The sequence below is a fragment of the Hemiscyllium ocellatum genome, chromosome 43 (genome assembly GCF_020745735.1).
Source record: "Hemiscyllium ocellatum isolate sHemOce1 chromosome 43, sHemOce1.pat.X.cur, whole genome shotgun sequence".
Classification (NCBI taxonomy): domain Eukaryota; kingdom Metazoa; phylum Chordata; class Chondrichthyes; order Orectolobiformes; family Hemiscylliidae; genus Hemiscyllium; species Hemiscyllium ocellatum.
Window position 1 is genome coordinate 7,858,332 of NC_083443.1, and position 14,270 is coordinate 7,872,601.

The following is a 14,270-nucleotide window of genomic DNA, read 5'->3' on the forward strand; positions in this document are numbered from 1 at the left end:
TAGACACCCTCGCCCCCTCTGCATCTGCATTCCAGGATCCAGGCCTACTCTTGGGTTGGATAGAGTCAGAGGGAGGAAGTCATGTGGCTTCTCTAGCTTCCCCTTCAATGATGCCAAATACGGCTGCCTGTGTGGGTGTTTGGCTGTCACATCTTATCAAATAGCTGATATGTTCCCAAGTAAAAACAATTGAGTAAATAGATTTTGTGCTTATAACTGATTCTGATTGGCTATACACCCACGATGGTATAAATACTCCCACACCCAATTTTGCGACAGGCAGAGCTTTTGTGATGCCATCAAATGTGTGCCATTTTGTACCTCCTGGGCATTACTATCCCCACCCAAGTGGTCTGTATGTACGTCATTGAGCTCTACCACCATGTGGGCCTCACAGTAGGAACGGGCTCTGTCCACTACCACTGGCAGAAGCCGTAAGTCAGTGGGCACTGGGTAAGAGCACTGAGCTGATGTTTCTTTTCCCCTGGTGTGTGCTATCTCTGTTTTAATGGCCCTACCTTAACTGAGGATACCCAGCTAGATATAGAGTGGACACTGAACTGGTTCACTCCTGGTTATTCTTGGCTCTGCAGTCTCCTCCCACCCACAATGCACGAGCAGTGAATCCTGACTAATCCCAACCAGAGATATTTACCCCACTCTGTTTTGCAATCTCTTTGGGTTCTGACCCCCTCGTTCCCAATTCCTTGCAATGTTTTTTGCCCTGTTCACTTCTTCATTTCCTCCTTTGCTCTTCATCAGCCTCCAAAAAAGATTTGGGAATATACGCCGGGAGAATGCTCTATTCTTTCTGTAGAGAATAGAAAGGTAACTCGTTTCTCTGATGTGTCTACCCTCCTTTGTCTGATAGCATTAACCCTCCGGGTGCTGCAACCAGTCAGCTTCTGAAAGAGGAGGATTGCAAGTCCTTGGTTTTTTTTTGTCAGAGACACTGTCCCAATCTTCTCTCTTTCAGACCTTGACCAGCTTGACTTTTCTGTTTTCATTCCAGACTGTCAGCATTTTATTTCCTTTCTAACATTTGCATTCAGCATTATATCCCTGGCGTGCAGATCATTGCCGAGTGATTAGTTACTGAGTGAATGCTCTGATATCAAACTGCTGTGGCTTCAGGACTGTAATCACTGATGCATGACGTGTCTCTGTTGTAGTTGGATTGTGCAAGCAGCCTTTGCAAATGGTGTTAACAGCAATCAGATATTATTCTTCGCTTCACCCCTGTTGATTTGCTTCTAGTGCTTTATCTCTTTGTTCCACGTTGTACCCTTCGTGCAAAGTCTGACTGGCATCATCCCGATCAGAACAGTCTCCTGTTCAGGGAATAGAACTCTTGCTTCCACTCACTGACCCAGAGTGGCCGTCTCTGAGGTCAGGCTACCACTGCTGAGCTTTACTCCTTTGAAAGGACAAAATATTGCGGAGGCTGGCGAGCTCCGGTCCAGCAGCATCTGTAGAGAGAGAAACGGAATCCATGTTTCATTAATGATCTGACTTGGGACATTATTTCTTTTGTGACATGTGGGTGTTGCTGGTGGGGTCAACTTTTGTTGCCAATCACTAATTAAGACCATAAGACATAGGAGTGGAAGTAAGGCCATTCGGCCCATCGGGTCCACGCCGCCATTCAATCATGGCTGATGGGCATTTCAACTCCACTTATCCGCATTTTCCCTGTAGCCCTTAATTCCTCGATTAATTCCTCGTGACATCAAGTCCTTGAGTGGCTTATGAGACCATTTTGGCAGGCAGTTAAGAGTCAACTGCATTGCTTCAGGCTTGGACTCGTGTATAGGTCAGACCAGGTAAGGACAGCAGATTTCCTCCACTAAAATTCACCAGCGACCTGGATGGGATTTTTATGATCAAGTGTAGTTACATGGTGACCAGTTTTTGATTCCAGATTTATGAATTCCATCAGCTGCCATTGTGATTTGAAGTGTTGCCATAGAGCATCAGTCCAGTGACATTCCCACTGTGCCACCAATTTAATGTGGAGCAGATTAAAACTGAGCTGGAGCTATAAACCCTGCTCACACACGGCCTAGAATGAACTGCTGTTCCAGTACAGTGTCTTCATGGACCGCAGGAGCAACTTGGAGAAAGGGATAGTTTTTGACTCCAGCAGAACGTGACAGGAGCTACCGTTGCATAATTCCCTGGGGAACTCCAGAATCGAGGAACACTTTACGTTAAAGTTCCACGTATCACTGAGAGTCATGTACCTCCACAAAAATTAACTGAACAAATAAAGGCAGAGCTGCAAAATTGTACTTTCCAGGAATTACCTGGGCAGTTGTCGTAGTCAGCCATTGAGGTAGGAGGAGGTTGCTGCGGTGAAGTTGAGATGCGACTGGGTGGGTGTGTAAGGCTAAGGGAGATTGCTGTCGTCATTGCGATGAGGCTGGAGGCAACTTTGGGAGATTGAGAGGTTGGAGCCTGCAGAGCATGGAACTGTCTTAAAGATTACAGAAACGTTTGGGAGAATACTGTGACCTGAGTCATGTGTGATATTGATGATATCACTTAGGGTGCGAATGGTATTATCACCTACCTTATCCCTCATCCATCCCCCCAGCTGGTGGATCAGTGTTCCTCTATATGACTGACTGACGGAGCGGGTTGGGTCTGAAAGGACACTGTCTGAGGCAGGCGGTGAAGGAACCAACAAGAAGGAAAAACATCCTTGACCTCATCCTTACCATTTGTAGAAGCTTCTGCCCTTGACAGTGTCTGCAAGGATAACTATCATACAATCCTTGTAGTGATGAAATCCTGTCTTCATAGGGGGGATATCCTCCATGTTGTGTGCCACTACCAACATGTTAAATGGAATAATTGTTGACCAGATTTAGGAACTGGGCATCGGTGAGGCACTGTGAACCATTGGCAGCAGTTGAACATGTCTTCAGCCTCAATTTGACCCTTGATTTGACAGAGTGTGGCATGAAGGAGCCCCGCCACAACTGGAGTCGTTGGAAATCAGGGGAAAGCTCTCTGCTGGCTCAAGTCATACCCAGCACAAAGGAAGATGGTTGCTGTTGGAGGTTAGTCAGCTCAGTTTCAGAACATCTGTACAGGAGTTCCTCAGGGTGAATATTTTCCAGTCAACCCATTAAACAGATGTTAATGCACACCTGTGGAGCAGGTGGGTTTATGTGTATCTTTTGGCCCAGATGTAGGGACGCTGCTACTGTGCCACACCAACTCAGAGTTCCTCTGGGCTATCCTAGGCTTGATCATTTTCAGTTACTTCATTAATGACCTTGGGAAGTGAGGATGTTCTTTGATTACACAAAGTTTGGTGCCACGCGTGACTCCTCAGAGACTGAAGTGATAGTATCCATGTGTAGCAAGACCTGGACCGTATCCCAAGGTTGGCTGAGAAGTGATATCTAACATTTATGCCATGCAAGTGTCAAGCACTAACTATCTCAGACAAAAGAGAATTTAACCAGCTCTTCTTGACATTGAACATTACCAAAGCAAAATCGTCCACGACCAAGATGCTGGGGAGTTACCATTGACTAGAAACTGAATTGAACTAGACTGGAACTGGACTGGGAATTCTGCAGCAAGTAACCACTTCTTATCATCTTTAATGACCATCCACCATTTACCCGGTGCAAGTTAGGAACATAATGGAATACTCTACGCTTGCCTACGAGTGCAGCTCAAACAACACACCAGTGCATAAACAGTCCAGTTGATGCGAAGACTTGCAACACCTTCAATGTTAATTTTCTTCACCACCAGCAAACAGCTATGTGCACCAACTTCAAGATGTGTGGCAGTAACTCGCCCAAGCCTGTTCCAGCAGCAGCACCATCACCTTTGTGACCTCTACCATCCAGAAGGACAAGGGCAGCAGATACATGGGGAACACCACCCTTGCAAGTTCTCCTCCAAGCCATTCACCATCCCTTCAGCGTTGCTGAGCCGAAATCCTGGAATTTCCCCCTCCAACTGCATTGTGCACCTACAGAACATGGACTGCAGTAGTTCACAAGTCAGCTCATCACCTCAGTAACATCTTTCAAGAAAGGACAATAAATGCTGGCTTTACCACTGACGTTCACATCCTGACAAATGGTGATGCCCTTACAGTCAAATAGCATGTTCATGTTCCAAAATTAAACTTCCATGTGAAAAATAAGGGCAACATGGATCGGGTAAAATTATGCTTTTGGTGACCGCTGCCAGAAACTGAAGAAGCAGGCCTTTGCCTTCCAGAAACATTCCTGCACCTTCAGGACAGGTGGACCTTTTCATTGTGATTTGGGCATATGGCTAGTGCAGGATGTTGGTGTTGAGATGTGTGATGATTTGGAATGGCCTCCCTGTTTCGAGCCTGCCGTAGTGTGGGTATCTCGGGGCGTGGAACATGGGTGATCGAGCATTGGGATAGGGAAAGAAGACCAAAGGAGTAACATGTTCAAAGGACAGATAAATAACAAACAAGCTCTTGTAAAAATGAATACATTGTGAACACTTCTTTTTCTGTCAATTTACTGTTGGTCCCCACGTGCAAAATTTTAACACTTTGATTCTGCCCTGCCACCGTACTGTTTTGTGGTTATCTTTACTTGTATCTTGAGTGACAGATGTTGTGAATTTATCTGAAAGCAAAATACTGTTTTCAATGTGCAGTTGTTTTGCCAAGAGCTGATCTGAGGATAGGCTGCAAGTTGCAGTGTGGAGTTGCTCTCTTGTCTGAAGTCTGTCTGTGTGTGTGTCTGTGTGTGTGTCTGTGTGTGTCTGTGTGTGTGTCTGTGTGTGTCTGTGTGTGTGTGTGTGTGTGTGTCTGTCTGTGTGTGTGTGTCTGTGTGTGTGTCTGTGTGTGTGTCTGTGTGTGTGTCTGTGTGTGTGTGTGTGTGTGTGTCTGTCTGTGTGTGTGTGTCTGTGTGTGTGTGTGTGTGTATCTGTTTGTACTGCCCTAAGTGAACTCCTCAAATCTTTCTCTCCCTTCCTTTTGTTTTCAATCAGGATCAGCTAGAGAAAGATCTCTATCTCTACCAGGCTGAGCTAGACACAGACTTAGAAAAAATGGAGAAGCTTTTTAGAAGCCACGACACCCAATTTTGCAAGGTATTCTCAACTTTCTCGCATGTCAATCACTCCCTGCATGTGTTAACCCTTTCACTGACGAGACTGAATCAGTCAGTCTTCAGGGAGCCTCCTGCTGAAGATCATAAAGCTTGTAATCGATTGATAATCAGCATACACTTGACAAAAGCTGAAATTGGTCACCTGGAATACTGTATCCTGGTAGCATTTGTGCATGTCCTTTTCCTGAAATTACAAGCGTCATTAGATTTTCTTTTGTCAGTGCTTTTGCGAGTTCATGTTTCGACCTCTGAAAATGAAACTGTTCTTGCTCGCGGCACGAGCTCCCCACAGGAATTGGCTCCAAGCCTCCTGTTTGGCTGAGTTTCAGAGTCGAGACTGGCCACCAGTCCCCAGATTCTGTTTCCAGACTTTGCCTGTATCACGGTTGCAATTTAACGCAGACGTGTATGTGTGCATGCTTTTAGCTTTCCTCTACTGTTTCCTGTTGTTGTGCTCGCTGTGGGCCAGTTGCAGTTACGTCCACTCCGTCTCTGTCCATTAACTGGGGATACCGTTCCAGCTCTGACCGCCCCACACCCACTGCTGCCAACTCTGAGAGCAAGAGGTTGTTGCGATGGAGCTGCGGATGGTAAAATCTCTCCCGTCTCTTCTCCCGCTCGGCTGGGTGCTTATCCAAGTTGCCTGTGATTAGGACTTTCAGATTAGTGAGCATGATACTTCCTGAGCTGAGGATTTGTTCAGTGGAACAGCAACAGCAGCTGTTGGAGGAGCTGTTTGTCTGCTGCTTATTGTGGCTTTGGCTGTCAAATTGAAATGCTTTTGAACAAAGAGCCAGATCTGAGGAGTCCTGTGAAAGGGCACGGGGGCATGTATGTATGTAACGTTGCCAGATAGCACTAAGCGATTTCTCCGAAAGGAGTACCGTAGTTTTAAAATGAAACAAACGCACCCACCATAGAGAACTAGGTAAGTTTGTCAAGAGCAGGAATAGCTTAAAAAGGTTCCCTCTCCAAGCCTTTTATGCTGTCTCTGTACCCCAAAGCTGGTTGGATATTTTTCCCTCCCTTTGGTCTGATGCACAATGACTCATTCACAAACAAAAGAACAGAGACTATGCAAGAATGAGCACAACTGTCTGCTGTTCAATCTGTCACACCCACCCACCCCCACCCCCCCTCTGTCTTTCCCCAAACCCCCCCGCCCCCACATCACCCACCCCCAGGGCACAAGGAAGAATCACTGGATTTATTCAACCAAGCAAGAGTTTCGAGACCTGACTGTGAAGTGGGATTTGAGACGATAGCATCCGATTTGAAAGCGGCGCGACATTCTGCGGCCCTACCTCTGCAAAGTTCACCCACTATCAGGGCAGCTAGCTCCTACTTTTTACCCTTTTCCTCTCTTTTTCATTGCGTGTGTTTGGTGTTTGCGATTTATCAATGATCCTCTTTGTTTTTATTCTTTCAGAATGCAGCGCTGAATTCTCCCTTGGAAATTCCATCTGAGTGCTCAAATTAGTAAGTAACTGAGCTCGATGAGCTGAGCATTTATGTGCGCATATAGTCAGTCATGGATGCATTGCCATCTCGTTTGGTGTCTCAATGTTGTTTTGTATGTGCACCAAGACTCCTGAACTGGAAATGTTATGAGATGTGTGTGTACAGTCAAGAAAAGCAGTAGCAATCCCCTGTCCTTCACTGCTAGAATTGGAGAAGGTGTCTTTGTGACTATATTTTTTGGTGTCATCTTCACTCTGATTTAAATTTTCGATAGTTGGGATTTTGAGGACTGATCGGTCAGATCCTGAGGGACTATCGCGACCTCACCCGAAAGAAGGTAGCATGTTTGCCATGCAAATTCTGACCTGATGCAGAATTTGTATGGCTGCACTGTGTCAGGCTCACTGGCTTTCCTCTGCGTGATCACTCTTGGAGAAAGTGGTGCACCTGAGGCTCCCCCCTTCCCCAGGATTAAAGAAAGCCTCTTCTTTAATGACTCTTTTCTTGGTAAAATGCGTCACTGTTAGGTAGGAGGCTGCAGCATTCTTCCTGTGGTGCTAAGGAGCTATTTGTTTATGTTGGGACCATTGGGCAATAATGTTTAGACAGGGTGAAACAGTTTCTGTTCTCTTGCATTTGAAGTGTTTCAGATCCATTGAGTTTTGTGAACATTTGCTTTGGAGAAAGATAACCTTAACCTAAAAGTCTAACCATGAGTACTTGTGTGGATCCATTTGTAAATTGGGCGAAGGCGGTATGAACTGGAGAGAAACTGGGAGTGAGTTGGTAATGTCACTGGTTTGCAGGCCTAAGCTAATGCTGTGTGGATCTGGGTTCAAATCTTAGCACAGCAGCTAGGCAAGATTTAAATTCATTTGATAAAACTGTAGAAGAAAAAGCCATCATTGTTTGTTGTAAACACCCATCTGGCTCACTAACAAAGGAAATCTGCTGATTTACCTGGTCGGGCCTACATGTGACTCCAGACCCACAGCAATGTGGCTGACTCTTAGCTGAAATGGCTGAGCAAGTGATTCTATATTCTTTTTCCTCAAATACTCATCCACTTCTTTTATCCAGTTTTTATTTTGACCTTTTGCTTCTGATTAAAGCACTCATTGTTTTAGGATTGCTCAGTGTGGAAATGAACAGTTAAACCATATTATTTTTATAAACTTTCCACTGAGGGCAACTTTGTGTTCGGGATCATTGCTTCTTTCCTCTCCCTTTATTCTAGATTGGCTAGTTCGATTCAGCTATGGGTTTGAAGACCCAGAGCTAAGTAACTGGCTTTTGAAAGCATTTTACATTTTCATGAAGTCTGGTTTGTTGTGAAGGAACAGTGTGCAGGGTTACAGGAAGGAAGCAGGAGAATGGCACTGGGTGAATTGCTTGTTCGGCGAGCCGGGGCAGACACGATGGGCTGAGTGGCCTCCTTTTGCCCTGTAATAATCCTGAGAGATTGCAATCTGGCGCTGGGCATATGGTGAGCAATGTAATGAAGAGTGACGTGCCATGGTTGAATGTGAGCTGAATCTCTCCTTATGTTATACCTGAGGCGTTCGGACAAAGTGTAGAATTCTAAGCGAGTGGAGTGAGGGGCAGTTTGTGGAGTAAATGAATTAGACCGAGAGTGGGGCAGGGTCAGAAGGAGAGTTGTTGGATGGGTGAAGAGGGAGAATGGGACAGGAGAGGACTGGGCTGAGAGAGATTAGGTAGAGAAGTAGTTCAGGAAAGGGGACAAACAACACAAGAAGGCTGAGGGATGGTGAGAGAAAGGGAACAGGTGAAGATAGCATGGAGAGAACAGACAGGAATTGCATTGATATAGCATGACCTCGATGTCCTAAAGGCCTTTACAGTCAGTGAAGGGTTGTGAAAGATACTCTCTGTGTAGAAAATGGAGACGGGGAGTGAGAGAAAGGAAAAGGGAAAGCAAGGGATGTCCTGTTGATGTTGTACAGGACATTGGTGTAAAAAATGAGGTCTGCAGATGCTGGAGATCACAGCTGCAAATGTGTTGCTGGTCAAAGCACAGCAGGCCACTTTTGGATTACTGTGTAGAATTCTGGTCATCCTTCTATTGGAAGGATATTATTAAATTGGAGAGGGTTCAGAAAGGATTTACCAGGGTATTGTCAGGAATGGAGAGTATGAGTTATGGGCAGGGGCTGGATAGGCTGGCACTTTTTGCACTGATGTTGAGGGTGTCCTTATTGGGGGTTTATAAAATCATGAGGGGCATGGATAAGATGAATATCTGAAGTCTTTTTCTTTAAGGTAGGCGAGTTCAAAAGTAGACGGCACATTTTTAAGGTGAGACGAGAAAGATTTAAAAGGTTCCTGAGGAGCAATTTTCTCATGTCTGTGGAACAAACTGCCAGAGGAAGTAACACGTGGGCACAGTAACAACATTTTAAATGGCATTTGGACAGGTACATGAATAGGAAAGGTTTCGAGGGATGTGGGCCAAGTGCAGATAAGTGAGACAAGTTTAGTTTGTAAGGAGCGTTGCTCTGAAAGTTAGTGCTTCCAATTAAACCTGTTGGACTATAATCTGGTGGTGTGTGATTTTTAACTTAGTTTGTGAAAGTTGCTTCCTCCATGGACGAGTTGGACCAAAGGGTCTGGTTGTATGACTCTGTGTGGCTGCATGTGGAGCACCATGAGGACGTTGGCTCTACTAATCAGTGCGATGGTCAGCAAGAGGGGCTGGGGAACGAGGTACGTGGTTGGGGAGGCTTGAAGTCAGTACGCCTGGAGGACAGACATGTCAAAAGCTGAAAATTCCCACATCTCTCTGCCATGATCCCCTCCCTTCCCCTAGCCATCTTCCTGTCTCTTTCTTTGTCTTTTACCCCTTTCTTGTTGTGCCCCCCCCACCCCCCTTCCAAAGTCTTATGTTCCTTAACCTCCTGTCTTTAATTTGACAACTTGTGTACCACACCCAGGGGCTGGGCATCCTCAATCACAGCCTGATTAACAGTGCCCAGAGACCCATTAGTTATATTACTTGGAAAAGGAAATTCTTGAGCTGAGATTAGATGAAAGCTTGAGCATGTGATTAGAATTCCTCGCAGTTACAGCGTGACCCAGAATACATACTGACTGTTCTGGGTGGGCTTCTGATAGTGACCCCTCCTTGAAAGATCAAACATGTGGTCAGTTTAAAGATTTTAAGGCCTGTAGTAACTCACTGTTTTTACAATTTAACCATCGTCAGTGGTTTCCTTGCATTCAACGCTGCTAGAGAGCTCTACGTCGCTGTTGTAAATGCACTGAGAATCTGGGGATCTTTTTAAACTTTGACGGATGCCTCTCAGCAAGTGGGAGTTGGTGTTATTACATGACAGAGTACTGTCCCCTGTTTCTGTGGGATCTTTTCTGTTCAGTTAGAAATGCCTTGGTTGGCAAGCAGGGTGAGAGAGTAAATTGTGAGGAAGGTGCAGAGATGCTTCAGTGTGATATGGACAGGTTGAATGAGTGAGCAAATGCATATTTTATGCATTTATAAAATTAAAATCATGAGGGGCATGGATAGGGTGAATAGTCAGGGTCTTGTTCTCAGAGTAAGGGAGCCCAAATCTAGAGGGCATAGGTTTAGGGTAAGGGGGGAGAAGATATAAAAGGGATCAAAGGGGCAACTATTTCGTACAGAGGGTGGTACGTGTATGGAATGAGTTGCCAGAGGAAGTGGTGGAGGCTGGTCTAATTACAACATTTTAAGAGGCATCTGGATATATGAATAGAAAGGGTTTAGTGGGATATGGGCCAAATGCTGGCAAATGGGGCGAGACTAATTTAGGATATCTGGTCAGCATGGACGAGTTGGACTGAAGGGTCTGTTTCTGTGCTGCACATCCCTATGACTGGTATGTCAGATGAAGTATAATATGGATAAATGTAAAGCTGTAATAACCAGAACAGATTATTAACTGAATGGTGATAGATTAGAAAGGCTGAGGAGGCAGTGAGACCTGGGTATCCTTGTGCACCAGGTGTTGAAAGTGAGCAAGCAGGTACAGCAGGCAGTGAAGAAAGCAAATGGTATGTTGCGCCTCATAGCAAGATGATTCAGGTACAGGAGCAGGGACGTCTTGCTGCAATTGTACAGGACCTTGGCGAGACCACATCGGAGTATTGTGTGCAGTTTTGCTCTCCTTATTTGAGGAAGGATGTTTTGGCTATGGAGGGAGATTAACAAAAGATTTACCAGACTGATTCCTGGGAAGGCTGGACTGACAAATGAAGAGAGACTGCATTGAGAGAGACTATATTCATGAGAGTTTATTAATGAGAGGGATCTGAGCAAACCCACAAAATTCTAACAGGACGAGACACAGTAGGTACAGGACAGGTGTTTCCAATGAACAGGGATGACAGAATTAGGGGTTACAGCCTAATGATGTGGAGGAAGCCATTTTGATCAGAGATGAGAGATTTCTCCTCCCGGGGAGTGTGAGCCTGTGAAATTCTCTGTCACAGGAAGTGTTTCAGGCCAAAGCATGGACTGTTTTCAAGAATGGCTGGATATTGTTCTTAGGATTAACTGAAAAGAGATGGGGAGAAAGCATGAACAGGGTGCTGAGTTGGATCATAGAATCCCTATAGTGTGGACGCAGGTCATTCAGTCCACCAAGTCCACACTGACTCTGGGAACAGCATCCCACCCAGACCCCACACCGCTACCCTGTCCCTGTCACCCTGCATTTTCCTATAGTTATCCCACCTAGCCTGCACATCCCTGGACATTGAGCAATTTAGCATGGCTAATCTACCTAACCTGCGCATCTTTGGACTGTGAGGGGAAACTGGAGCACCTGGAGGAAACCCACGCAGATACAGGGAGAAGATAAAAGCACCATACAGACAATCGCCCGAGGGGTGAATTGCACGTGGGTCCCTGATGCCGTGAGGCAGCAGTGCTAACCACTGAGCCATCATGCTGCCCTAATGATGAACCATGATCATATTGAATGATGGAACAGGCTGGATGGGCTGAATAACCTTCTGTGGCTCTTATTTTCTGTGTTTCTATAACTAAATCAATAGAGTCAGGAGGTATTGAATCACAAAGGATAGACATTTGGTTCACTCAGCTTCTATCAGAGGGCCATTCAATTAACCTCGCTGACAGAGTCTTTCCCTCCTCTCTATGTGGGACTGGAGAAATTCTCCTCCGGGAGGGGTAGTACAGAACAAAATGGAATAATTATAAAATTCAAGTTCATTTTTTTCTGAGGAGTGAAATCAGAAAATGTTTTCTGAACTGCAGGATACTAAAAATTCCAACTCCCTACCCTATCTGTGGGTGCAGGAGATCAGCAGGAGTTTACAAGACTTCAAGCGAGTAGATTTCTGTTGAAATGTCCCCAAGACGATGAGAGTAGAGTGGGCAGTGTAGTTTGGATGCAGATCACCGCTGCCTAATTAAATGCAGGAATAGGCTTGAAGGGCTGAATGGTCCATTTCTGTTTCTAAAATTGTGGCCCCTGGGCTTTGACTGCAAATGGAGCCGTGATGTAAAAACTCAAAGTCATGATTTAGATTGAAAATAAGTTATTTGTCCCGTGGCACATTAGTGCCTGGGACTCTGTCTGTCACAGGAGCTCTGAGCGTCCAGATTAATGTCTATTGGAGCAACATAAAAGCTGTAGCAAGTGGCTTTGGGCGATCAGACACCTTGACTACAGTCCACTGTTTTTGAACACAAAGGGGCTATACAGACAGAGACAGAGATGATCTTGATAGCTTAATTTGGAAAGCATCGCACAGAGGGACTCATTGAGCCCAGCTGAGGAAGAGATGCGGGGCTATGGTTTACATTTTGTCAGATTTGGTGAAAAATGAAGCGTTGCAATGTAGGGAGAATGGTGGGTATTTGGGTGGAAATTTAGTGCCTGCTCTCAGGATTTGACTTTTGTCTACAGTGTTGTAAGGGACGCCGGTGATACGTGAGTTACATGTCAATAATCTTTGTTGAGTTGTTAATGAGTGTTCTGCAGCTGAAAGGCTGCTTGAGCATCTAACTCAGTTTGAATTGAGAGTCCCTAACTGAATAACCAGGAAATGTAATACTCTGCCAGATGATGGGGCAGGAAGCAGGTAGCAATTGATTGTTTCTCATCTGTTCTGAGTAGTACACAAGGCCCAGTCGCCAGGGACAGGAATAAATAGAAGGAGACCAATCCTGGATGTAGATATCATATAACATCCTGTAAAACTGCCCTAAATAAACCTGCAAATCTAGCCTCTGAGCACTTGTATCCAATTAATGTACCTTTTCTAACAGCGAGTCCAAATTAACTCCAGTTACATTGCCAGCAAGTCTGTTGGACAATGATTATTAACAATCCTTATCTTCGTGGGTGAGAATGTGCATAGTAGAGTGATGAGTGGACCCAGAATTATACCCATCCCTATTTGAATATTTTGAGTTGGTGATGCCATGAGATATTTGTTTTCTTAGTGTATCAGTTAATGAATATCCATTTCCACATCCAGATTCAAAGTTAAACAGGACAATCGACTGAAGCTATGAGACTGAACAGTCTGGGCAATGAGAGATGAACAAAAGGCTTGTTCTTGTATTTCCATTTACTCAGCCTGTAGAGGAGAGCATGGTATGATTGATATTGTTCTGAATGTTGATTTGCTGTGCTGTGTCACTAGGCTAGTAAACCAGAGGTTTAGTTCAATAGTTCAAGTCTCACCATGGCAGCTAGTGAGATCCTTGTCACAAATGTGCAATTGAAATTGTGCTAGTATCAGTAATGGTGACTGTGAAAACCCAGCTGAATCACCATGTCCTTTTGGGAAGGAAGTCTGCCATCATTACCTGGTCTGGCCTACATGTGACTCCACAGCAATGCAGTGGCTCTAAACTGCCCTTTGACTCTAGCAAGCCACTCGGTTTAAGAGTAATTTGTGGTGGGCAACAAATATTGGCCTTGGCAGCGATGCCCACATCTCAGGATAAATAAATAGAGTTTCATAAACTACACAAAATAGAATGATTAGCAAAATTGAACCCATGGATTTGAAGGGGAAGATAGCAACATAGGTGTAATGGAGGCAAAACAGAGTGGTGACTGGTGAATGGTTGCTTCTCAGTCTGGATGCAAGTGTACGTGGGGTTGCCCAGTTGAGACAACTGACCAAGTTGATCCTAAGAAAGGTGCTTGTTGACTCGTCGAGTGCCTTAGGGCTCAGTGTTGGGCCCATTGATGTTTGTTATTTACAATCTTATGTGTATGTTGGCATAATTTCAAAGTTTACAGGTAACACAAACTCAGAAATGTAGTAATCAGTGGGTTGAGTAATAACATAATTCCAGAGGGTGCATGTTAATGAAATGGAGACACTCATAGCAAGTACAGTTTGGTGCAGTGACTTGATGCATTTTGTAGATAGAACGAGGGCAGTCAATAGTTCAAGTTCAAATAGGGAGCAGGAGCAGAGAAACATTGAGGATGTACAGATACGAATACATGAAGGAAGCCAAGCTTATTGCGAAGTCATGAAGTTGAAGCAGCATTGGAATATAGGAAATAGCAGCAGGCCATGCAACCCCTCAAAGCTGCTCCTCCAATCCAACAGATCATAGCTAAATTTTGACTCCTCTGCCTTTGTCTCCTGATACCAGAAATGTCTCGGTTTCTGCTGAGATCTTGCTCAGTAACT

The 14,270-nt window shown here is 44.9% G+C and overlaps 1 protein-coding gene across 30 annotated transcripts in view; it reads left to right on the forward strand.

Moving 5' to 3' along the window:
• LOC132834995 (sorbin and SH3 domain-containing protein 1) overlaps positions 1–14,270 on the forward strand; it is a 434,648-nt gene that overhangs the window by 357,056 nt on the left and 63,322 nt on the right. For 23 of the 30 annotated variants that reach the window (XM_060854191.1, XM_060854189.1, XM_060854190.1 and 20 more), the window contains 3 exons: positions 763–828; positions 5,005–5,106; positions 6,556–6,605. In XM_060854191.1, coding sequence (XP_060710174.1) covers positions 763–828; positions 5,005–5,106; positions 6,556–6,605 — 218 coding nt within the window. The remainder of the gene's footprint in view (positions 1–762; positions 829–5,004; positions 5,107–6,555; positions 6,606–14,270) is intronic. The other 7 variants (XM_060854188.1, XM_060854200.1, XM_060854206.1 and 4 more) reach the window with 2 other exon arrangements.